General features: G+C 40.0%; 1 protein-coding gene across 2 annotated transcripts in view; it reads left to right on the top strand.

Moving 5' to 3' along the window:
* Positions 1-24,946, top strand: part of MANBA (mannosidase beta) — a 122,416-nt gene extending 97,470 nt beyond the window's left edge. Inside the window, exons 12-16 of one of the 2 annotated variants that reach the window (XM_027598546.2) lie at positions 1,662-1,826; positions 15,685-15,829; positions 19,418-19,560; positions 20,436-20,693; positions 23,111-24,946. In XM_027598546.2, the coding sequence (XP_027454347.2) occupies positions 1,662-1,826; positions 15,685-15,829; positions 19,418-19,560; positions 20,436-20,693; positions 23,111-23,335 (936 nt within the window). In that variant the 3' untranslated portion in view covers positions 23,336-24,946. The remainder of the gene's footprint in view (positions 1-1,661; positions 1,827-15,684; positions 15,830-19,417; positions 19,561-20,435; positions 20,694-23,110) is intronic. The other variant, XM_027598545.2, reaches the window with a different exon arrangement.
* Positions 24,947-27,087: the final 2,141 nt, after the last annotated feature.

The raw sequence follows: 27,087 nt of genomic DNA, 5'->3' as shown, positions 1-27,087 counted from the left end.
GCTACAACCCATAAAATGTAAGCTATTTTTATTATTAATACAATCCATTCTAGCCATAGGATTTGTGTGAAAATTTTATTTTCTTCAGAGGCATCTAGGTTTAAAGAACTAGAGGCTGGAGCTAGATTGTGCCAACTAGCTTACGGTCTTGGACAAATTACTGAAACTTCTGAACCTTTAGAGATATGCCTCATCTCTAAAATAGAGTGATAATACCAACTTGTAGAGTTGTCATGAAGATTAAGTGAGGTAATAGTCTTAAAACAATCAGAGCCTTCTCTGGCACTTTCAATTCCTTCTGATAACATTGTTACAGCTGAAATTTAGAAGATGCTCTAACCATGGCTATCAGAAGTTAGAAAGCTTTCCACATAACAGAAGATCAGGTTTACCAGTTATGGGATACATTCATATCATTACCAATCACGGCTGAGAAGCCTGAAGATGTGTTTCAGGCTTTAAAAAGGAAGAAGCATTGAAAGAAAGGAAGCCTGTTGATAAAGATGTGTACATCTCAAATGTGTACAAGATGACTGTAAATACTAATACCTCTTTTAAATAAGTAACTGAAATAATTAGTTCTCTAAACTGTCTGGTGATAATAGTTTTGGAAAATACGTATAATTTGGAAAAACTTCCACATCAAACATGGGTAATGTACACTACTTACATTTTGGTATAAACAATTTCCTAAAGAATAATTTTTTCCTTTTAAGGTGATTGGTCTGTACATTGCTTGATTATAGGGAATTATAAGTCATATTTTATGAACAGGGATTAATATTTTTAATTTTCAGGGATTTTTTTAGGGTGGGGTAGACTGTTTCTCAAAGTCTTTGCATAACCTGGATTAAACTGATGTTTTCAGGTGTAGACAGCAGTTGTCTTATATCTTTCTCAAATGCTAACAGGGCATTAAATCATAGGCGTAGAAGCCAGAATCATTGTCTATTTTTCTGTAAAAGGTATACTACTAACATATGTATGGTATTTGTTCTTGTTTTTTCACTTTGACCTGATGATAGCTTCTCAAAGAGATGACAGAAAGATCACATAAATTGCACCCGGCTTTAAAAAAAGATTTACTGTTAAGGGAAAAGAGTATCATTGTATGGTTTGTGTATTCAACTATATCAAAATTAAACATCTGTATATGTCAAATATATTTAGTAGTAATTGAGAAACAAATGGGCAAGTGCTAAGCATTTACTGTCTTAATAGTCATATTTTATTCCTGTTAAAGAATTGACAGTTTTAACAGAATGCTGATTTCAGGCCATTTTTCTTTTGTGACAATTTATTTACTTGAATAAAAGTAAATGACATATAAATGACATTTAAAAATAAGCACATGAATGTTCTAAAAACAGGAATAATGTTTTGATAAGATAAGGCTTTTGATAGAAATGCTAAAGTGTAACTTTCCAGGTTTGAGTAAGGGAAGTTATAGGTGCCAAATCCTGGTTTTGTGATTCAACTTTGCACAGGGCTACTCTTTCACCAGTAACAAGTATGATGGCAAAAACATCTACCATCTGTGAAATTAGAGTCACAGCACAAACCCTGAGCTCTTTTCCGTATGCAGAGTACTTTTTGAGTTTGTCAGAAGTGTGTGGAACTCCTAACTTCCCCATTTGTGCCTCTTATTCTTTACTCGAAAGGTTTCATCTGAAGAGGACTGGTCTTACAACAGCAAATTTTCACTTCATCGACAACATCATGCAGATGGTAATAATGAAATGCTGCTTCAGATTGGATTTCATTTCAAACTCCCGGAAAGCACAGATCCATTACAGACTTTCAAAGATACTATTTACCTTACTCAGGTAAGGCATTTTCATTCTGGAGTTCAACTGGTTCCTTCAAGTTAACATAGGGGAACATGTAGATTTTGTAAGCCTCACATGGTGAAGAAATATTCAGGTTTTTATTTCATTGATTGAGGAGTTTATCTTCTTCAAAACAGATAAATGATGACATGTAATACTTGAAATAGTTAATTTTTGGCATTTGTCTCTCTTACAAAGAACAAACAGCTCACAATGTTCTACAACAAATTCTGCATTAAAATATTCCCTAGCTCACGATCACTATAAAGTGTCAGTAATTAAGAAAATAGCTTTCCCCAAGAATAAAATGGAATAATGGAACACAGTAGAGTCCAGAAACAGACTTACGTATAATATAGTCACTTGATTGATGGCCATGATGCCACTGTGATCCAGTGGGAAAGGATAGTTTTACCAATAAGACAGTACAGTATCAAGTGGGTATCTTTGTAGGAAAATAAATGAACTTTGACTCCATATACAAAAATTAATTTGATCAGTGATCAAGGAATCAACTGCGAAAGGTCTCATTTTCATAACCTTGGCAAAGATTTCTTAAACAGGACATAAAAAACGTTAACTATAAAAGAAAATAATGATAAATTGGACTTCATTAAAATTATGGACTTTGTAAACTAAGACCCCAGTAAGAGAGAGAAAAGATAAGCCACAGATTGGGCAATGGTATCTGTAATACATATATCTGATAAAAAGATTTGTATTCAAAATAAAGAACTTCTATATGAGGTAATAAGAAAAGGATATAACCTATTAAAAAATGGACAAAAACCTTGAACAGGCACTTCACCAAAGAAGATATCCAGTGTTCAGTAAATATGTGAAAATGTGTTCAATTTCATTCTCAATCAAGGAAATGCAAATTAAAATCATGCTAGGTACCCCTACACTACAAGGTACACAATGTCATTTTAGCACAATGGCTAAAATTAAATAGATTGACAATGCCAACTGTTGGTGAGGATGTGCGACAGCTGGAACTTGTAGACATTGTTAGTAGGAATAGAAATTTGTTTAATCACTTTGGAAAATTTTGTGGCAGTTTCTATCCAAGCTAAACATTTGCTTCCTCTCTGAATCAGCATTTCTACTACAAGCTATGTACCCAAGAAAAATGAGTGCATATGTCTGCCAACAGACATCTAAAATAATGTTCATACCAGCTTTATTCATAATAGCCCCAAACTGGAAACAGCCTAGATGTTCTTTAACAGAAGAATTTATAAACTATGGTATGTAATGGAATATTCCATAGCAATACAAAAGAATGAACTGCTGATATCAGCATTAACTTGGATGACTCTCACAAACATTATGTTGAGCAAAAGAAACATTCAAGTTTTAGTTATAGACAAAATGAGTCAAGATGATGGAGAGCAAATTGGTGGTAACCACTCTTGTGGAGGGGATAGTGAATTATGGTTAGAATTGCATATCAGGAAACTCTGTGGAGTGCTAAAAAAGCTTTATATCTTGATCTGGGTGCTGGTTACATGGGTGTATACACATGATAAAATTCACTGAAGCATACAATTAAGATATCTGCATGTTAATTTATGCACCTTACTGAATTTTTTTTAAAGATTTTATTTATTCATTTGAGAGAGAGAGGGACGGAGAGAGTGCAAGCGAGGGGAGAGGCAGAGGGAGAGGGAGAAGCAGGCTCCCCGCTGAGCAGGGAGCTCGACATGGGGCTTGATCCCAGGACCCAGAGATCATGACCTGAGCCGAAGGCAGATGCTTAACCATCTGAGCCACCCAGGCGCTCCTGGATTATTTTTTAAACAGCTCTATTGAGAGATAATTGACATACCATAAAATTCACTCATTTTAAGTGTATAATTAAGTGATTATTAGAATATTTATTGAGTCATGCAGCCGTGACCATAATCCAATTTTAGAACATTTCTGACATCCCCAAAAGATCCTTGTGCCTATTTGCAGTTACTCTCCTTTCTCACCTTCAGCCCCAGGTAAACATTAATCTGCTTTCTGTCTGTATAGATTTTACTTTTCTCAGCATTTCATGTAACTGGACTCATACAGTGTGTGATGTTTTGCATCTGGCTTCTTTCACCTAGCATAATGTTTTTGAAGTTCTTCCATGTTGTAGCATACACCTGTACTTCATTTCTCTTTCTTGCTAAATAGTATTCTGTTGTAATGGATATACCATATTTTATATATCCATTCATCTCTTGATGCACATTTGGATTATTACCAATTTTTGACTATTATGAATAATACTGTTATGAATATTAGCATACAAATCTTTGTGCACACATCTTCATTTCCTCTGAGTTGAAATACATGCGTGAAATTGCTGAGTTATATGGAAATTTATGTTTAACTTTGTAAGAAACTATTGAGCTGAATTTTAGGTAATATTTTCTGCTTAATGTTTCCATTTACTCTCTCTATTTGCCAATTTTATTTCATGAACCTGTGAACTACATGCATGCATAAGACTATATTAAAGCCACTGCTTATTTATCTGATGTTTTTGCGATACTTGTTTCAAGTTCAGAGAGAGAAGGCAGGAGCCTAATCCCAGTCATATGAGTTGATCTGAAATAGATTTGAAGTTTTTGTTAAACATGATCACATTTTAATTTTTGCATCTTAGTACCTAAAAATATACCAATTTTAATCTAAACTCATGCCTACTCTCATCAGCTTTCTCCTATATACAAAAAAATCTGGATGGAAGCTGAAGCAGAAAACTCTAAGCCAAAAGAATACTCCTTTTTAGAAGGTGATAAGCTAATAAAGAAAATTTTAATGTTTTAACCATAAGCTTATCACTTAGGGAAGTTTTGATGTGTAATTTATGAACTTACCTCATAGAACACAAGTTAAAAGATAAAGTTGATATCTGTCCCTTTTAAAGTATTGAAGTTCGTCATTATTAGCTTTTCATAGACAATATTCTATAAAAGTGTCTCAGTTTTGATATATGAAATAGGATGATCCTTGTTCGTGTGTGTGTGTGTGTGTGTGTGTGCACATGCGGGAACCTTTTCAGCTGTTGTTTTTCATGCTGGCTGTCCTCTTCCCAGCTGTTCATTTTATTACTGTTACTTTATTCTATTTTCTCGAAACCACATTCAGAGAACTGACAAAAATAATTGTTCTTTCTGAACTCATTAGCATTAGCGGTACATAGTTAGGAGCTGGGTGTACAAGTGGAATTATTTGTTGCTGGGTTTTGGTGATGGCTTTCATATGATAATTTAGCACTGGTGTTTTATCAGGCATTGGCTTGGAATTGGATTGTGTTAGTTCTACCTTAGAACTTTCTGATGTACTACTAGATGGGATCTGAGATGAAAAAACAATCAGAATTATGATTTTTTTTTTGTTCTTAGTGTTGAATTTTCTTGACTGAAACATAGACAGGAAATGTTAGAGTAAAACATTCTTTTCCCCCTTGCTACTTTGATTTTAGAACAATCGTCTTTGACATGTGCATTAGAAATAAAAACCTTTCTTTGGTCCATTTTTTCTGTTCCTGCTTTCACCCTCTCTTCTTTTTCTCATTGTTGTCATACTATTCTGAAGTGTCTGCTTGTGTACCACTTCTTAAGATGTTCTATAGAGCAATTTTTTGCAACTTTCAGAAAAATCTTGGCTGAGAAAGCTGTGCAGTAAGTTTCTTCACATTTAGATCTTTTCCTATCTTCTCCTTATCTTACAACAGCAAAAGTATCGTTCTCGGTTTTTACTTCTTTAATTCTTCTAATATTCCAAAATAATCTTGCCTCATCTTTCATTTTCCTACCTTATCCTGTTATATTGTATTCCAAATAGCCTGCTTACCTAGGTACACTCCTTAAGTGATGTTGCACAGGCTCACTGCTTAGTTTGAGGACTGTCTATACGAACATATCTAAACTTGATCAATTTAACTCTGCCAGTATGGCCTCTTACTAGCCACTTAAGAGAGGAAGCTGGGCTGTTGACAATCTTTACTAACCCCTTGGCTTATAGCTCCCTCTAGTGCCTTCATTTATTCTTCACATATTTATTAAGCATGTAATGAGGGCTAGATGCTTGGGGATGTCCTTAAGAGATTCATATTCCTTAGGGGTCCATTTTATCTTCCTGTGTTGCATGTAACTTGATCACAAGAACAACAACAAAAAAAGGAATACTATGTTGTAAGCTCAGGTGTTGATGATACTTGCTACCTTGGAACAATTATTTGTTTGGTAAGCAGCACTGAGATTTGATAGAAGATCCAGGCTATGCTGAGCTTTTAAGATGGATGGGGTCAGTAAAAGAGAGGAGTGATTAATAGAGTACATTACATACTAATATATATATATGCAACATGTAATTTAGCAGTCAAGAAGACAGTCAGGATTCTTTGCGTGTCTACCAAATGCCTGGCCCTGGGCCATGAGATGTGTTGTATATCTTCTTACGTAATTCTAACAACATCTCCAGACATCTATGTTACTGTTTTCATTTTATATTTGAGTAAACAGGCTCAGAAAGGTTAAGTATTTTCCCAAGATTTCAGGCAATGAATGGAGCAAGTTTCTGCCTTTTAAACTACAATATTATATCCTTTCACAATTGAGATAAGGGAAATTCTATAACTACTGAGGTGTTTGGTTGAATTTTAACATCAGTTTGCAGCACTTAAAGCAGACATCAGAAAGTTGGCACATTAAAAGAGGCCTTATTGGAACAATAGAGAAAATCAACAAAACCAAAAATTTAGTTCTTTGAAATGATCAACAAAAATGAGAAAAGTATAGCTAGATTGGCCAAGAAACAAAAAGAGAGAGAAGATTTCAATTGCTAAATCAGGAATGAAAGAGGGAGCACTACTGTTGACCTCAAATAAATAAAAAGGGTGATTAGAGAATACTGTAAATAATTGTATGACAGTAAGTCATTTAACCTAGATGAAAAGGCAAATTCATAGAAAGACACAAATAATGAAAACTGACTCAAGAAGAAATAGAAAATCTAAGTAAATCTATCACAACTAAAGAGATTGAGTTAGTAATCAAAGAATTGTCCTCTACAAAGATGGCTTCACTACTGAATTCTAAAAAATATTGAAAGAAGAATTAGCACCATCTTACACAAATTCTTCCCCCCAAAAAAGGAGAGGGGGGAAAACACTTCCTGACTCATTCTGTGAAATCATTTTTATTCTGATACTAAAACCAGAGAGAGACATAAGAAAAGCAAACCAGAGACTAATATCTTCTATGAATATAGACAGAAAGAAATCTTCAACAAAATACTACCAGTCCAAATCCAGCAGCATATAAAAAGGTTTATAAACTATAATCAAGTGGGATTTATCCCAGGATGTAAGATTGGTTCAACATATGAAAGTCAATCAATGTAATACACTGTATTAATAGAATAAAGGGAAAATAACTACACGATCATTTCAATAGATGAAGAAAAAAATTTCAACAAGCCAGGACAAGGAGGGACTTCCTCAACCTGATAAGAGCACCTATGAAGAACCTATACCTAATATCATGTTAAATAGTGAAAAAAAAAAAACCAGAACGTTTTCTCCCTAAGATCAGGAACAAGACAAGGATGCCTGCTCTTGCCACTTCTAGTCAACACTGTGCTGGAGATTCTAGTCAAAACAGTTAGGCAAGGAAATAAAATAAAAGGCATCCAAATTGGAAAGGAAGAAGTAACACTATCTCTCTCTGCAGATGAGATGATCTTATATATAGAAAAGCTTTAAAAATCCACTTAAAAAACCTATGAGAGCTAATAAGTTAATTATTATAATGACTATATATAAATATCAGCTGGAGCGCCTGGGTGGCTCAGTTGGTTAAGCAACTGCCCTCGGCTCAGGTCATGATCCTGGAGTCCCGGGATCGAGTCCCACATCCGGCTCCCTGCTCGGCGGGGAGTCTGCTTCTCCCTCTGACCCTCTTCCCTCTCGTGCCCTCTATCGCTCATTCTCTCTCTCTCAACTAAATAAAAATGTTAAAAAAAAATATATCAGCTGTATTCTAAGCATGAACAATTTGAAAATGAAACTAAATAATAACATTTATAATAGTATCAAAAGAATAAAATATTTTGGAATATCTTTAACCAAAGAGATGCAGGACTTGCACTGTGAAAATTACAAAACATTATTGAGGGAAATTAAAGAAATGGAGACATGGATCAGAAGACTTAATATTGTTAAGATGGCAGGACTCCCCAAAGTGATCCACAGATTCAACATAATCCCTATCAAAATTCCTACTACTATTTTCAGAGAAATGGGAAGAATGATCCTAAAACTCATGTGGAAATGCAGGGTACACAGAATAGTCAAAATATCTGGAAAAAAACAAATTTGGGAGAGTCACACATGCTACTTTCAAAATTTAACTACAAGCTACAGTAATCAAGATAGTGTGGTATTGACCTAAGGCCAGACATATAGATTGATTGAATAGAATTAGGAGTCCAGAAATAAACACATAAGTCTATGGTCAACTGATTTTTCTACAAGGGTGTGAAGACAATAAAATGGAGAAAAAATAGTGTTTTGAACAAATGGATATCCACATGTAAAAAAATGAATTTGGATCCCTGCCTCACACCATATACAAGAATTAACTTAAAATGAATCAAAGATCTAAGTGGAAGTGCTAAGTCATAAAACTCTTTTTTTTTTTTAAAGATTGTATTTATTTATTTGACAGAGAGATAGCGAGAGCAGGAACACAAGCCGGGGAAGTGGGAGAAGGAAAAGCAGGCTTCCCGCTGAGCAGGGAGTCCGATGTGGGGCTTGATCCCAGGACCCTAGGATCATGACCTGAGCTGAAGGCAGATGCTCAACACTGCCCGGGTGCCCCTAAAGTCATAAAACTCTTAGAAGAAAACATAGGAGTAAATCTTTGTGAATTTTGATTTGGCAACAGTTCCTTAGATATGACACCTAAAGCATGAGCAACCAATGAAAAAATAGATAAATTGAACTTCATCAAAATTAGAAATTTTGTGTATCAGAAGCCAATATATCACAAAAGTGAAGAGATAATCCACAGAACGGGGGAAAATTTTTGAGTCATATATGTAAGAAGGATCTAACATCCATAATATATTTAAAAACTCTTATAATTCAATAATGAAAAAGAAACCCCAATTAAAAAACAGCCAAAAGATTTGAATGAACATTTCTCCAAAGAAAATGACCAATAAGTATCATGAAAATACCCTTAACATCATTAGTTGCTAGGGAAATGCAGATCAAAACCCACAAAGAGATACTCCCTACACCCACTGGAATATCTAGAAGAAAAGAAAGGTATTGGTAAGTGTATTGGTCAGGGTTCTCCAGAGAAACAGAACCAATAGGATATCTATACAGATATATATGGGATTTATTATAGGAATTGGCTCACATGGTTATGGAGGCTGAGAAGTCCTACAATCTGCCATCCACAAGATGGAAAACCAGAAGAACCAGTGGTTTAAAACAATTTGATTCTAAAGGCCTGAGAACTGAGGGGCCACCAGTGTAAGTCCGGGAGTCCAAAGGCCTGAGAACCAGGAGCTGCATTGTCTGAGGGCAGGAGAAGATGGGTGTCCCAGCTCAAGAAGAGAGAGAGAAATTGCCCTCCTCTGCTATTTTATTCTATTCAGGCCCTCAACTGATGGGATGATCCTTAGCCCACATTGGTGAGGTTGGATCTTCTTTACTTAGTCTGCTCAATCACCAGAAACATCCTGACAGACACATTCAGAAATAATTTTACCAGCCATTTGGGGCATCCCTTAGCCCCGTCAAGTTCACACATAAAGTCAACCATCACAGTAAGGATGTAGAGAAATTGGAACCCTCATATGTTGCCGGTTGGAAGGTAAAATGGTGCAGCTGCTGTAGAAAAGTTGTCAGTTTCTCTAAAAGTTAAACAGAGTTACCATAGAACCCCAAAATTCTACTTTTAGATATCTATCTGAGAATATTGAAAACATGTGTTTGCACAAAAACTTATGCACAAATGTTCATAGCATTTTTCATAGCCAACAAGTTAAAACAATCCAAATGTTTATCAACTCATGAATGGATAAACAAAATGTGTTCCACTTACATGAAATGTCCAGAATAGGCAAATCCACAGAGACAGAAAGTACATGAGTGGTTTCCAGATGCAGAGGAGAAGGGAGAATGAGGAGCTGCTTTTAACCAGTACAGTAAGTACAGTGTTTCCTTTTGGGGTGATAACATTCTGGAATTAGGTAGTGGAGAGAGTACACACCTGTGATAATACTAAAAGCCAACAAACTGGAAGCTATAAGGGTGAATTGTATGGTATGAATTATATCAATTGAAACATGGCTTTATTGGAAATTCTTATTGTCAGGATAATTTTAAGTAAATGAAGAATATAAATTACATTCTGTCAGGAGGGCTTAGTCACATGGCTACCCCTAGTTCCAAGGGTAAGGGGTGTGATTCTGGAGGATGGAGCCCACCTATAGCTCTGTGACTCTGGAGGACAGGGGAAATGGGTTTTTGTAAACAGCTAGCAATCTCCATCACAGTGGCAAAGCTGGAACCTAGGTCTTAGTATCCTGGTCCAATTTCTTTTTACCCTACCATCTGTTTCTCCAAGGAGACTGATTTCATAAGTGTAATCAAGCAAGCTGCTGAAAATAGACTTTTTTGAAACTAAAATAAGATTTGTCTGCTAACAGTGGGACTGAGTAGCCTAGGAAATGACTAAGCATTTATCCTTCTTATATGTAAAGATTGTCCTCTTTAGGGAAGGATTCATGAGTGTATAAATACAGGTACAATTTTTAAAGGGAAAGAGGCAGTTCCAGACATTTTCCAGGGAAGTGGGATTGTACAACAACCCTTTAGGAAGGATAGTGGGCAGTGGCCTTCTGCATTTTTATGAACAAAGGCGTCCTTCATTAGCCCTAGCTGGCACCTACTGGTTCGGGTAAACCCAGATCCATGACGCTGGCACATGGCACCATCTGTCTGTGGAGTGTACTGCACTATGCTAGAGACCAGAGCACTCAAGAGCCTTGATTATCCTCCTTCACACTAAGTTCAGCTATGATAGGCCACTAGTTAGGGCTTGCCTAGTGTCCTTTTCCTTTCATTGCTAGCAAGGGGTAGGAATTCTGCATGTATGTAAAAAAAATTTTTAAGTTTAAAAATTCTAAAAGATTATTAATATTTATCTATTAAACCAGAAAAGATAAATTACAGCGAGAAGATTGTTAGAACAGATATACAAAAATAAAGATATCTTGCAAGTAGTTCTGAAAATTAAAATAGAGACTGAAAACTCAAATGTTTCTGGGGGCTAGGAAGGTAATTTAAATTGATAGGAGTATGATTATTGGGAATTGTGACAAAATGGAACATACAGGCTGGGACTTAAGACATTAAACAATATCCAAACAAGAAACAAAAAAAAAAAGACCACCAACCTCAAAAAAAACAAAAAACACCCACCTCTGTGGGCCAGTTAAAATCTGTGTGGGGCATCCCAATCAAAATACCAATGGCATTTTTCAAACAGACGAATGGATAAAGAAGATGTGGTCCATATATACAATGGAATATTACTCAGCCATCAGAAAGGATGAATACCTGACTTTTGCATCAACATGGATGGGACTGGAGGAGATTATGCTAAGTGAAAGAAGTCAAGCAGAGAGAGTCAATTATCATATGGTTTCACTTATTTGTGGAACATGAGGAATAGTATGGAGGACGTCAGGAGAAGGAAGGGAAAATGAAGGGGGGCGGAATTGGAGGGAGAGATGAACCAAGAGAGACTATGGACTCTGAGAAACAAACTGAGGGTTTTTAGAGGGGAGGTGGGTGGGGAGATGGGTTAGCCCGGTGATGGGTATTAAGGAGGGCACGTACTGCATGGAGCACTGGGTGTTATATGCAAACAATGAATCATGGAACACTACATCAAAAACTAATGATGTACTATATGGTGACTAACGTAACATAATAAAAAAAAGTCTGTGTGGGGTAAAGTTCTGTCTGGAGGCCACCAATTTATAGCAGCCTCTTGACTGGAACCTAATATAGCAATATGCAGCAAAGAGTTTAACATTGTCATCTGTTATTGCCAAAAGAAGCAACACACGATCATAAAATGTTCTTAGCTCTTGCATTGAAAGAAAAAACTGGAAACCATTCAAATGCCTAATAATTGGAGAATGATGAATCACACTGTGGTATAACTGTATAACCATTTAAAGCACAGAGATGCTAGCAAGTTCTAGGGCATGGAAATGTACATATGTGAAACCTAAGTGAGACTAGAACACTAAATGTATATGCTACAATATGTGTTCACAAAGACTGGAAAAGAATTTGGAGCAATGTAAATAATTCGATGCTCATGAGATCTTTTTTTTTCCTGAAAAGAAGCTTACATGAATAAAAAGAAAATGTAGGTCACCTCTACCAAGGCCATCAGTAAAATATCTGATTGTCCTCTGGATTAGATCCAGCTAAGCACAAGCATGGCTTTGTCCTAGAAGTTTTCATTTTTGCCTGAAAGAGATAACTTAATTTCCTACTGTGGTATACACTGATATTTTGTTCCCACCTCAGAATTCTGTTTTTACTTTTTTCCTACTTACCCTACTTTATAAATGTGGATCCAAGGAAAGTGATTCCAGTCCCAAACTTCATAAATGACACCCCTCCTTCCATACCACCCATGAGTTGACACTGAACCAAGTCTCTGGGGTAATAACAGAATGTTGCAGGTTCTTTGGCTTCTTTGGTATACCAGGAATTGCCCAGACTTCAGGGGTACTTCAGGTACTGGGAGTTCCAGAATTGTGGGCTGGCACCAAAAGTGGATTGTCCATGGTGGTTGCCATTCGATGCCCGTGCTTGGCTGGACCAGCAGTTTCTAGAATGTCTGGTGACTAGAACCTCTCTCCTCCTATTGTTACTCACCAATCTGGTGAGGACTTCCTCAGCTTCTCCTCTCATGATCACTCCACACACAGTCTATAAAGCAATGGCTGTTTTTCAGGACTCTCTGGATGAGAACTGAGATTTCCTCTTGTTTAGGGTCTTGGGTGTGTGTCCTGTGGAGGCAGAGAATGTGGCTGGCTTGATTTTGTGCACATAGGCGAAATTTAGGTTGGTTGGTGGGGCTATTATATGGAGGCTCAGGGTGATATAAATGAGTTCAGAGATCAAATCTTTCTAACAACTATAAAGGTTACTTTCCATGCTGATGTAAGGTAAAGATCTCTAGTGGGCATGGATGATGCTGCCCTAGAATCTGTTTCTACTGAGATTTCCACTTTTGGGCTGCTTCATCTTCACTGAATTTTCTAGAAGTTGCTCCACAGCACTGATTTTGTACCATAACTCAACATACATGAATGCTTACAAAGGGACTTAATTTCTCTGTGCCTACCTATGCAGGCCTAGAAGTAGATAAATCTCTCTCTCTCTCTCTCTCTTTTTTTTTTAGTTCAGATAAGATTAGTATTTTTACAAGGAACTTGGCAAGAGATTTCTGAGTATAATTGCAGATTGGCTTGACTGACAGATCAAATTTCATAGGTCTGTTTTTCTATTTCATTCCCTCTGACTTAGTGTTGGACTAAATACATGCAGATTGTATCCTGTGGTCATTTTCAGTTGGCACCATTTCCACTTCGTCTGTGAGAGTCTTTCTTTAGAGTGTATTCACTGCTCTCATTGCTGTGGTCCCAGTGGTCTGATTCCTGAATAAGGACATTTCTTTATCTGCTCACAGCTGATATCATCTCTTGCTGGGATGGTTTTCATAGCTTTCTGAATGGTCGCCCTAAACGCACTGTAGACACCGCCCCCACCCCGGTGCCTCCATTTCTTCTTTTGGTCAGCAGCATCTTCTTTTGGAATGCAAATCTGGTCCCTTCACCCACTGAGCTTAAAAGCTTTCTGTGACTTCCAGTAGCCTCTCACCAAAACCTTCCCAGGTCTGGTCCCTGCATCTCACTGGCCTCCCTTCCATTGTTCCTGGCTCTCTGTGCCTTTTAGTTCTTCGCCTGTGAATTCTCTGCTCAACACACATGTCCTCTCCGGCTGCCAGGTTCTGCCCTCTCTCTTTTTCTCTTTCCTCTTCTTTGAGACTATCATCATTCCTCGGCTAGGCCTATTTCCCCTACTGTCTACACTCGTAAAATTGCTCAGTCCTCCTTCTTAGTACTTACTACTGTTTAAAGTTTACATTTATTTGCGTGACTCTTTGATTAAGTCCTGTGTTCTGCACAAGCCAATAAGCTCCATGAGGATGGGCTCGTGTATTTTTTTGCTGGGAGAGGGTTGGACCATTACCAGCATGTAACACATACTGTAGGTGCTTACTAAATCTTTATTGAATACCATGATCTCTTCTTGCTTCACCCTTCTGGAATTTTGTGGCCCCACCTCATATAAGTCATACCTTCACCTGTTAGCCAGCCTAACCCTATTTAAAGGTTCTACCTTTATTTGAGCTCTTCCAGCTTTTAGGAAAGCATCTGGGCTTAGTCTTCAAGAGACCTTCTCTGCATCCTTCTTTTCCCTCCTCTGTGAAAATCCAGGCCCCACTCTAATGAGGAGTCCTTGCAGCTCTGACCGTCTCTGCAGGTTCTCCTTGGTGACCTCTCCAAATGAGCCTAAGAACCTCTCACTCATGAGCTTCTCCTACTACCACTCTAAGTTAAAAGCATGGGATAACAGGGGTGCCTGGGTGGTGCGGTTGGTTGGGCCTCCCACTCTTGGTTTCAGCTCAGGTCGTGATCTCAGAGTGGTGGGATCGAGCCCCGCATCGGGCTCCGCGCTCAGTGAGGAGTCTGCTTAGGACTCTCTCTCCCTCTCTTCTTCTCCCCCTGGCTTGTGCTCTCTAAAATAAAATAAATAAGATCTTTTTAAAAAGTACGTGATAACAGCAGCAATGAAAGAGTGATTTTTCAATGATGTTGCCCATAATTAAGAGTCCTACATGAAATTCTTTAGTGCCTCTTCAATAGGAACTAAATTCACTTGTCTCATTGCTGCAATTTACCATCTGTTCTGCTATAATGAAGGAATTACATTCATAAGAAATTTTTCATTATCAGAAGTCATGATATAAGAACAATTGCTTGAGTAGAAAAAAGGGGTTGGGGGGGCACCTGGCTGGCTCAGATGGTTAAGCATCTGCCTTCAGCTCAGGTTGTAATCCTGGGGTTTTAGGTTGGAGCCCCATGTCTGGCACCCAGCTCAGCAGGGAATCTGCTTCTCCCTCTGCCTCTGCCTCTCTCCCCGGGCTCATGCTCTCTCTCTCTGTCTCTCTCAAATGAATAAATAAAATCTTGAAAAAAGAGAAAAGGGGTTAGGGATTGGACAGTATAAGAGTCATAATAATGTTATTTTTCCTGTAGAATTTTTTTCTAATCTAAACTAATAAAACTTTTTTCTTCAGTAGCTATGAATATATTTGTAAAACCCATCACTGCAAGAAAATTTAGTGTTTGACTACATATACCATTTACTCTGGAATAATAATAGTCTGCTTTCCATCATTGCCTACACTATCATTAGCAAGGAACCTTTCATACCATCCTATTTCCTCAATCACCCATTGTTACAATAAACGAAACACTAAGACTCCCAAATAAATCAGCTGTTATAGACAACCCTTCTGACATACTGAGGGGCTAGTTACAGATCTAGTATAATAATGGTAGACATAATGCTAATCAGATTCCCTAATTTATCCAACCTGATTTAAAAAAACACCCTCAAGCCTGCAGTTTTCTCAGCTCTAGACACTTAGGTCAAACAATAACACGTGTGCTTCGATGTTTTCCCCCAAATCAGGTGATGCAGGCTCAGTGTGTCAAAATAGAGACTGAATTCTACCGCCGCAGTCGCAGCGAGATAGTGGATGGGCAAGGCTACACCATGGGTGCACTTTATTGGCAGCTGAATGACATCTGGCAGGCTCCTTCCTGGGCTTCTCTAGGTAAGTGTTGCAGCATTCTTTGTGTCTGTGAGAGAAAGCAACTCCGGTGCGGAGATGCACTGAGAAAGCACGGAGCCTGAGGGGTCAGATTAATCCGGGTAGACCCGAGCGCAGTGGAGGGGCTCCTCCCGCAGCCTGTGAACTGCGGCCGCCCTGCCCACCTTCCGGGGTGCTCCGGCGGCGGCGGCCTTCGCGGCAGCCTTGTTCGAGTTCGGGGCTGTGCAGAGTCACAAAAGCTGGCTAATGAAGGGGGTAGATTCATGCATGAAGGTTTCAGCCATGTGTCTCAAAATTTTGAATTTGATTAGGAGGAATTTCCAGGCAAAAGAAGCACTTACGTAAGCTGCTCTTCCTCGGAAGAATTCAGCCAAGTGGAAGGCTGGCCCAGCTGAGTGTTAAAATGTCCTTTTCCCGGATTCCCCTCTAGGCCCATAAGGTCATCTTTATTTTTGCCCTATTTATCTCTTGGAAACGTGGTGGAGTCAGAAATCCACGTAGGAGGGGTTATCAGTTGCATCAGTTCCGTTGGCAACAGGGAGATGACTGGCATGGTGCCTGCAGTTTGAATTATTCTATTTTGATATATTTTTTGAAAATCAAGGAGTAATAATGAATCTTTGGTGTTCACTGGTGGTGGTTTGAAAAGAAATTCAGTTAATAATGTACACAAGAATTTGGGGACAAAAGTGAGTCAAGGCCATACAGTAAAAAAGCCTCTTTGCTGGGTGAGGCTCTTAAACTAGCTGTGAATGCAAATCCAAAGGAGTCCATTCCCCGTGTGCTTTGATTAGTGTGCCGAGTCCCCTCTTGCGGTAAATTGGAGTCTCGATCGGGTTTCTCTGACCAAACTGTTTATCAGCACCATCCAAGAGTATTGGATGAGAATCAGGGGTAGACTGGGGAGAGTCGCTTTTCTGGGAAGCTTAAAACTGGACAAAGAGATATTGTTCAGAGACACTTGGACCCTGACTCTGCCTTCTTGTACGTGGATGAGGTCGTGGACTCCTGAAGCAGAGTTTGGTTCGAGAATGGGGAGAGCCCAGTCTTTGTTAATCTTCCCTTAAACGACTGTATTGCAGATTATTTTAACGAGTTCTTTAGAAAGGGTGAGTAAACCCAGGAACCAGGAGTATGATGGCAGAGCAAGAATTTGTTTTCTAAAGTCTCTCAGGACAGTGCCTCCGTGGAGAGGATCACCATCTTCTTGTACCTGGTACAGAAAACAGGTGCCAGGGAGGAGTTGTGACAAGGTATGCTATGTCTGCTCCTGGTCTGGACAGCCTCATAGCGTCTGTTTAACTCTGTGTCGTTGGTTTAATGAATCTGGTGCTTATAGTGTGTGCCGGTGGGGGTGGGGGAAGGCATGTGTCATGCCTCTTATCTGAAATGGTGATCCTTTAAAGGGATCATCGCTGCTTGGAATCTATAGATTCTTACACGTTTCCTTTTTAAAAAATTAGTCTCATTTTTAGTTATAATTTTGCAAATACAGAAATCCACTGGGGCATTTTATTTTGCTTGGCTCATAAGCTTGGACAGGCACAGAGCTAATGGAAAAGCCAGAAATCCCACAGCATTTTTAGCTGACTATGCAGGATATTATATTGGTAGCCATATTGTCACTGATGAGTAACTAGTGTGTGTCCCAGTGAGACCTTGTGCTTCAATTGCTGTCCTCCTGTGTTCTGTGTGTGGCCATGAAGCTGGAACCACGCATGTGAAGTCTCTTCTGTAATGGATACCACACGAGAGTCTGTAAGTTACCTCAGGTCTGAGCCATCTTTAACTTAGGAGAAAACTTTCCAAATACAGTTGATGTTTGAACAACATGAGGTTGAACTCTGCAGGTCCACGAAGATGCAGATTTTTTGGGTAAAGACAGTACAGTACTGTAAATGTATTTTGTCTTGCTTCTGACTTTCTTAATAACATTTTCTTTTCTCTAGCTTGCTTTATTGTAAGGATACAGTATATAATACATATAATGTACAAAATATGTGTCACTTGACCACTTACGTTATCGGTAAGGCTTGGTCAACAGTAAGCTCTTAGTAGTTAAGTTCTGAGGGAGTCAGAAGTTACCTGTGGATTTTTGACTGCACAGGGGTTGGTGCCCCTAACCCCATGTTGTTCAAGGTCAACTTTGTAAGTTCGAGTTCATTTTATAGATCTAATATGAAAGGCCTCTCCACCCCTCCCTGCTTGTTGTTTTTAAGGGGAAATATTAGGAGTTGCAGTTGAAGCACTGAGAGTTGAAATTTTGGAAAACTGGAAGAAATTGGTTCTCTCTGAACTTCAAACCACTTTTCTCCATCTCAGCAGCTTGCACTGTGAATTCTGGACATGATCCTCCCCGCCTACACACACCCCCTCACCCCTCCTCTGCCCTCTCCCCCTCCCCACCATCTCTCTGGAAGTTGTTCATTGGTACAGTGCTTTGTGGGAAAGAGCTTTTTGGAATAGAGGCATGGTGACGTTTTTTAGTTTGGGGGTTTAGCATCCTGGACATGCCAACAGGGCACAGAATTCATAGGTTCTCGAAAGCTTCTAATTGTATCGGGGCAACTGTCATTAACTGTCATCTGTTTGGATGTTCTCCTCGAGTCTGCACTTGCTGGTGGCATTTGTGATAATGGTTGTTTTATTTCACTTGGAGGCTTTTGTGCTTATGGGAAAAGGAAGGAGACTTTGAGTTCTAAATAACTCTGTCACTTTTTTAATTGTTTTTTTTCCCAAGTGTTCTGTTTATATATTTTTTTAGGTGTACCAGACAGTGATTTGACATTTCTGTACATTACGAAATGCTCACCATGATAAGTGTAGTTACCATCTGTCACCATACAAAGTTACTACAAGATTATTGACTATGTTCCCTATAACTCTTATTTTTTAAAAATTTTAAAAGATTTTATTTATTTGAGAGAGACAGTGCGTGCGAACGGGAGGGGGGAGGGGCAGAGAGAAAAAGAAGGAGAGAATCTCCAGCAGATTCTGTGCTGAGCTGCTGAGCATGGAGATGCGGGGCTCAGTCTCATGACCCGGAGATCATGATCTGGGCTGAAATCAAGAGTCAGTTGCTTAACCGATTGAGCCGCCCAGGCTCCCCTCCCTTTAACATTTATATTATTCATATATATATATAAGTGAATATTTATAATGTTTTATACAAGTGCAGTATTTTCTTACAGTTGCTAATACGTGTAATAATTTTACTGCCATGCTACCGATTTCCTTCTTTCATGTGTATGTAGTAGAAAGGAATATTGGAAGAAGAATTATGTATGAGAAAGTGCTGCCTAGGAGTTGGGTCTGGGCTCAGAGTACTGCCTGTGGCATGTTGATGTACGGTCTGAGCCTCCCTTTCCTCATTGTAAAGTGGATGGGAATTCTTGCCTCACCCACATGTGAGGATGCCGTGAAGTAAAGACTGGAATGCCCCGAGGCCTCAGTGAACGTGGGTTCGTGCCCCTGTTGAATCTCCCTGCTATGCTCAGGCCCTAGAATCATGACAAGTCAGCATAGCTGGACCATGGGGGAGATGACCCTGACTGCTTGACCCTGCCCATCTCTTAACTTGCCTATTTTTAGAGTATGGAGGAAAGTGGAAAATGCTTCATTACTTTGCGCGGCATTTCTTCGCTCCACTGTTGCCAGTGGGTTTTGAGGATCAAGACGTGTTTTTCATCTATGGTGTGTCAGACCTTCGCTCTGACTGCAAGGCAAAGCTCACTGTAAGTTGCTTGGAGTTTTTTTCTAAGACAGAATGAGTGTTTTTGGTCATCTCTTTAGTTATTGGTTATATTTCTTCTGGGAAAAAGAAAAGAGAAATTAATTTGTATTGAAATGTTTCTAAGTGCCTGTCGCAGAAAATGGGCTGTCCTTGGACTCAGAACACCTGTACCTTCAGGGTAAAACTCTGCCATTTATCCCGTGACCTGAAGGCTTAATGCCTTGGTGATTCAGTTTCCTCATCTGTGAATATCATATCTTCACTTGTCAGCCTGTCTTGAAGGATTTCAATGGGCAGTGAATAAAATAAATAATAAAATAATTAGACAAAAGCAAATTATAAATTGTAAAGTGCCACTACAATATAAGGTTATATAATCACAAGAAGCTGGAAATAGCCTGAACTTGACGGAAAGAAATCCTTAAAAGTGGTTTGTTAAAGTGAAAATCTGTACAAGAATTCCGAATGTATATGGAAAAATACACCTGTATTTAAAACAATGCGAGGCAAAAAGGGAGGAACTCCAGAGTCTCAGGTGGTTGCAGTTTGGAGGATACTGCAAATAGGTCACGGTTACAGAATAATGACAGTGCACCAGGTCCTGTGTCTTCCATAGATTATTTAACTCTCACAACAGCCAGTGAAGTTAGTGCTGTTCTTATTCTCATTTTACGTGTGAAGAAACAGAGCCTTTGAGGAGTTGGGTAACTTGCTCTGTTACAAGCTCTGGTACTCAGTGGAGCTGCAGTTAAGCCCAGGGTTCATAGGCTCCTAACTAGGTCTGCTATTCTGACTTCCATCTATTATTCTCTAAAAAAAAAAAAAAAAGATAGTAACCAAGAATGTTTGCTTTTGCTCTGTCTTGTTTCTCCCCAGGTGAGAGTCCACACGTGGCATTCCCTGGAGCCATTGTGCTCCTCTGAGACGGAGCATTTTGTCCTGAAAGGAGGGAAGGCCGTTCTCCTCTATAAGGAGTCGGTGCCTGTATTGTTGGAGAATTGTGGGAATTGCACACGGCAGAGCTGTGTGCTTTCCTTTTACCTTTCAGCTGACAGCCAACCTGTGAGCCCAGCCAACTATCACTTCCTGTCTTCACTGAGTGAGAGCGTGGGGCTCCACAAGGCACACATCACCGTAAGTACCAGTGGCCTGGGGTCCCCGTGGCCTTGCAGGGGTACCCTGCTTCTGGGGCAAGCACATGGCATCCTGCATTTTGCAGAATTTCTCCTTGGTACTGAGTTTCCCCGGGACCTGAGGAATGTTAGTCTCTTCCCACTGGAAGCAAAGACCAAATAACTGCTTTTCTAATTCAGTGTCTGTCAGAGTTTAGGGTTCCTGCCACCAGCACTACCCCTTGGCCCCTAGTGGGCTGGAGCGGGCGGGGCAGGAAGAGGCAGCAGGACTTGTCACCGCATTCCAGGCTCTGTCCCTGGCCTTTCCTGCTTCATCCCTGAAGTGTCATGTGCCGCCCTGACAAGCCAGCAAACCTGTGTAACGGGGGGGACCAGGCAGCCCCAGCAGAAGCACTCTGACTTTGAGGGTTTAAGGACAATCGATGAATTTTTTAAAAATTTCCCTCTGCTCTCTTTGATTTATTGCTTCAAAGTAGCTTAATCACCAAATCTATAATTGCCAAGAAACAAATGGGATGACCAGGATGTGTTGTTATAAAAATTGTGCAGCTGGAGAACGTGCAGTCTGTCTAGTTGATTGAAAACCTTTCCTACCCTTTCCCCGACACACGGTGATTGAATGTATTCTCTAGAAAGTTTTACTCTCTGTTTAGTGAAAGTTAAATTTGTTTCAGACCTGTACTTCACTGAGAATGCTTAAGTGACAGGGTTTGTTTGCATTTACTTAGAAATAATCGTACTAAAACTCAGTCCTTGAGATGAAAACATACCTTTCTTTCTAATTAATAGTGAAATGTTCACATGCTGAAATGTAAGCCATCTGTGGTAACTGAGGTAGAGCAGCCTGATGGGAATGCCATACGTTTACACAGCTTCTTTCCAGAAAAACAACAACAACAATAACGGCAACAAAACCGAAACACCGCACCAGACAAATTTGCAGTCTCTAGACTTAGGATTTCGAAATCTTTTTCTCTTTCCTAAACCAGGCCTTCATTACCTTGGGACAAGTGGGTGTGGGAGAGAAGTGGAACTTGTTCCTTCGTCCTACCGCGTCTGGACTTCAGTGAGACTTGCCCTTCCTAAAGGGATATAACAATAGTAATAATAGTTAGCATTTACTGCAGGCTTCACACGGGCCAGGCAGGCGGGTGTGCTGTCCCCAGTAGGATGCTGGGAAGTTGTTGACCATACCTCCCTGAAGCCAGGCTACAAGCTTGACCCTGGGCTCTGCCGTCATATATAGAGATGAGACTTCGGATCGGAAGCAGGCAGTATGAGGGGGCAGGCATCAGTGTCCCTTCTGGCTTTGGTCTTAGAGCAACAGTAGCTGAGGCGTCCCTGGCAGCCTTGCAGGCCGGCTGGGGCCAGCCGCGCGAGTGGCGTGCCTGTGACTGCCTTAGGGTCTTCACCCAACCGCTGGGCGGCATGATTTGGGAATTTAACATCCAGCTTGAGACCTGACTCTCCGAAACTCCCAGAGACACCTAATACGCTTTGTTAAGTTTCTTTGCTCTTTCCTCCAAAGTACGTTTTCTTGTTTATAACTCAGAACCCTCCATGATACGTAAGGCCAAAATTATATAGAGTAAAAACTGCGCCTTGAAATTCTCTATGCCACACATCACGTGCAACGTCAGACCTACAGTGTGGTGTGTCTGCGTGTTGAGGGGGTCACATTTCATGTCAGAGGCACAGCCTTAAATACCAGATCACTCTCAGCTGCACACTCGCACTGAGAGAACCTCACAAACCCCTACCCCCAGGGGCACAGCCCAGCCTAGCCTCACTTTAGCGTGCGCTAATTGGCTAGTGAATGACAGGGCTTAAATTGCACTTAATATGCACTTAAATGCATTAAATTAAATTGCTGATACTGTGTGGGATTTGCACGTGTTAAAAGTGCTAATAATGTGACTTTATGGTACTATGCAGCATGAGAGAGAAAGCTCTAATGGTAGAGCTTTTGTAAATGCCTGGCAGGCGGCTGCCTAGGTTGCTGGATCTTTCTAGAAGAACAAGTTCCATGGTGGTGCTAGCTCCACATATATCCTGAGAAAGTCATTGGAACTTCCCAGCCCTTATGCCAAAATGTTCCTCTCCTGATCCCCTGAGAAAAAATGTAAAACATATAAAGCTCTGAGCTTCTTGTGAAATATTCTCCTTAATAATTGGAGACGACATATTTCTACACTTGGCTGGAGATTACAGTTTGGTAATTTCCCACAGCCTTAAATAAATTTCCATGTATTTTTCAGTATCTGACACAGTGCATGGAATGTCAGACTTTGGCAGTGACAGAGCCAAAGCTGGAGGAGATGTGCTCCCTGTTGGCCCACGTAAATGTTCTGATAGGCATTGTGGATAGAACAGATAGGTCTCCCCTCACCGTTCACTTAATTTATCTTTTTCTTTCAGGCCATCATCTCTCAGCAAGGTGACACATTTGCTTTTGATCTGGAAACCTCCACCGTTGCTCCCTTTGTTTGGTTAGATGTAGGAAGCATCCCTGGGAGATTCAGTGACAACGGTTTCCTCATGACTGAAAAGACGCGGACTGTATTATTTTACCCTTGGAAGCCCACCAGCAAGAGCGAATTGGAGCAATCTTTTCGTGTGACTTCCCTGACGGATATTTACTGAGGGAGTGCAGGTTGTATTTTCAGCGGATCCTGGAATAAAGCCTTTCTAAGGCCCCAGCTGGAGCCGAAGACAACCAGAGACAAGATGAAGAAGCAAGGAAATGTGTCCACCTGCCACATGTCCACATGTCCGATTCATCCTTCTGTGCAGAGTTTGTATGGTGCATTCTGTCGGGGAAGGTTGCTTACTCAGGTGACATCTTCCAGCAAGGCTGGGCATCGGTGTCCTTCAGCCTGTGCCAGGCCTGTGACTTTAGCCCTCCCCCTCCAGCTCTGGCACCACGTGACCCAGTTTTACCCTACCACTGCTTCCTACCCAGAAAAGGAAGTCCACTCATAAAGTCCTGTCAGGGAATCACAGGAACATGACGATTGCAGTATCTGTGGAACCAAATGTGGAAGGCTGAGAGGTTCATGTAGGCCTCTCATGGTTAGCCTCGAAAAATAATGAATAATCAAAATAAAGCTGCTTTGTTTTTATTCCTTGAGAAAATGGAGGTTCAGCTGTCACAATAGAAAGAGAGTTCTGGGTAGTAGCCATATTGGTTGTTGTTGGAAAGTTTGGGGCATTGATTGTTGCCATTTGATTACTTTTTTGGGTAGGATTCCATTTTCATTTGTGGGTTTTGTTATAAAATATCGTTTTGACTGGGGCACCTGCGTGACTTGGTCGGTTAAGCATCCAGCTCTTGATTTCGGCTCAGGTCATGATCTCAGGGTCATGGGATTGAGCCCTGAGTCAGGCTCTCCACAGGGTGTGAAGCCTGCTTAGGATTCTCTCTCTCCCTCTCCCCCTCTCCACACCTTTCTCTCTCTCTCAAAAAAAAATATTGTTTTGACAATAACATCTTCTTTTTGCAAAGGCCATTTAGAGTGATTCTCCTTTGAAAAATAAGCTCACGTTGAAATGGACATCACTGTGGACACTGGAAATTTTTGGGTATCCTAACATAGGTTGTCACCCATAATTATGTGTGGCTTGTAGATGTGGCAGAATCCGGTGAATTTTCCAATTCACAAGCTGTGAATTAGATTTGTGTTTGTTGACCCTGGCAGCAAAGTGGTATTTCTTTTAGCTTGGGTTTGAATCATTTTTATTGGGACGCCTGGGTGGCTCAGTCATTTAGGTGTCTGCCTTCAGCTCAGGTCATGGTCCCAGGGTCCTGGGATCAAGTACTGCGTTGGGCTCCTTGCTCAGCGGGAAGCCTGCTTCTCCCTCTGCCTGCCACTCCCCCTTGCTTGTGCTCTCTCTCTCTCTGACAAATAAATAAATAAAATCTTTTTTTAAAATAAATAAATCATTTTTATCAATATTGATTAATTATAAATTGCTATAAAATTATTTTATTATGTACGATCATGTTTATAAATTGCATTCATAATGAAGCAAATGTGGCAAAATGTTAAGGGGTGGAGATGTGTAGGAATTCTTTTGTACTGCTTTTTCAACCTTTCTGTAAGTTTAAAATTGTATCAAAAAATAAAAGTTACATAAATTGCATTGACAATGTGATATTTCATCTGTGGCTTATTTAATCATTCCGTAAACATTCAGTTGTGTCCATTAGTGTGCTGGGCATTAATTTCCCGTTAGCTCTAGCCAACTTTTATTCTACTTGATAAACTGGGAGAATTTAAAGAATCTAGATTAAGGTATTTGAGTGGTTTTCTCTGGGAAGAATCATGTAATCAGTTATGGAATGGAATGGCAATGAGAGTTTGGCTTTAAAATCAAGACTAATTAGATATAGATTCGGTTTTAAACCTGAGAAGTTGTAGGCCATGGTTCAGTGACTAAAAAGATGATAAATCCAGGCAATCCAGGCCTCTCCTTCAATATCTAAGAGTCTCCTCATCTTATGTGTTCAGTTATTTCAATATATATATGAAAGCCTGGGGCTTGGGGATGCAACTTAGAAGATTCTTCTTTGATAAATATATAATTTTCTTGTCCATGTTGAAAATCCTGTCTCCATTAAACTAGAGGATGTTCTAGGCCAGGAGCCCTGTGAGGTGGGCTTTGAAATCGATGGACCAGAATTTGTATCATAGTTCTGCCCTTACTAGCCCTTAATCGAGTTACTTCACTTCTATGTTCAGTTTTCTTATAGTGAAATGGGAATACGTACACTGCCCTTGTAAGTTTGTCTTGAAGAATAAATTTAAAATTTAGCTAAGGGCTAGGCCCAGTGCTGGCACATAATGAGGGCTCTGTGAATGGAAGCACCATCCTGGGGGGTGACCCTCCTGTCCTAGAGAGGGCTGGGCTTCTAGCCACACTGACATGGATTGGAATCCAGGTTCTGAGGCTTATTGGTTATTGTGAGCTTGGGTGACCACTTGACCTGGACTTCAGTTTTCTCATTGGTAAAATGGAGATGATAATCTCTAACCTTCAAAGGTAGTTGTGAGGACTGAACAGCTGGAACAAAATAAATGCTAAGGAGATGGTGGTTGTACTTTTTAACATCATAATCATTATTACCCAATTAACACATGAGGTAAGAGTAAAACTAAAGCAAATTTGAAGGCAAATGTCTTCCAGAATTTTTTTTTTTTTTTGGTACACTCCATGGCCCCAGTGCAGGGCTTGAACTCATGACCCTGAGATCAAGATCTGAGCTGGTATCAAGAGTTGGTCGCTTAACGAACTGAGCGACCCAGGTGCCCCTCCAGACATATTCTTAAGAGGGGAAAAAGATATCAGAAAAGAAATGAATTTGTAAAGGAAGACTAAATTAATGAACAGACCTAAATATATGCTGACAACAACTGGTACAAGGAGAGAAATGTGCTGTATACATGTTATTTCTGTAAGAGAATGGTAACATTGGAAATGGTCTTCCACAGCTCATGTATGGCGCTGTGTTTAGTCATCTCTACCATTTTAATAGATTTTATTTTGCCACACATACTGGGTTAGAGTCTGATGTACTTAACTCTTGACTTTGGATTTCTGAGACTCTTCTGCTAATAGTTATGCAAACATTAACAGAGACAGTGGAAAGAGCAGGGTGGGGCCCTGCTGCAGGGCTGGATGCAAAGCACATTCGAGCGTGAGATGAAGAGAGGTCAGTTCATGGGATTCTGTCTTCTCCTGTGAGAACCAAGAGGACAATAAATATGGTACTCATTCACATTCACTGTAACTCTTGTTTTTTTTTTCTTACTCTACTTTCCGTTGTTGAGAGGTCTTCAAACCATGGGAAGTCACTTGGAAAATAAATAGGAAGATTGTTTTCTCTGTTGGAATGAAAGTGAATTGGAGCACGGGAGAAATAAAGCTGAGTTTCTCACACAGTCCCAAAGTGACAGGGACCTGAGACAGAAAGAAGCCTCTCTTGGGCTCTTAGATACGACACTTGCTCCCCAACGTGGTGAGATTTAGGGAGAAAAACCAGTGGGCATTATTTGTGCATGAAATTCAAAGCATTTCAAAATCTGCCCAGAATTCTTCTTTTCTCATAGACTTATCAGAGGGTATCAACCACTTGATGGTTGATAGTGTACAAGACCCTAAAAATCACAGACAAAACCAGGATTAAGACACATCTATGTTCTGACTGTAAAGACTGTTGAGCTTCATTTATTCGTTCATTTATCAAGCATTTACTGAGGGACAATCTGAGCAGCGGGTGCTGTCCTGGTCACGGGGGTGCTGCAGTGAAAAAAGGCAGATGAGGCTCTGCTCTCACGGACTGTCCATTGTAGGGGTGTTGTCAAAATCCGACCTCTGGGCTTCAGGGCCAAAAT

This window comes from Zalophus californianus, chromosome 2 (assembly GCF_009762305.2).
Source record: "Zalophus californianus isolate mZalCal1 chromosome 2, mZalCal1.pri.v2, whole genome shotgun sequence".
NCBI lineage: Eukaryota > Metazoa > Chordata > Mammalia > Carnivora > Otariidae > Zalophus > Zalophus californianus.
This window is presented reverse-complemented; position numbering and strand designations above follow the sequence as displayed.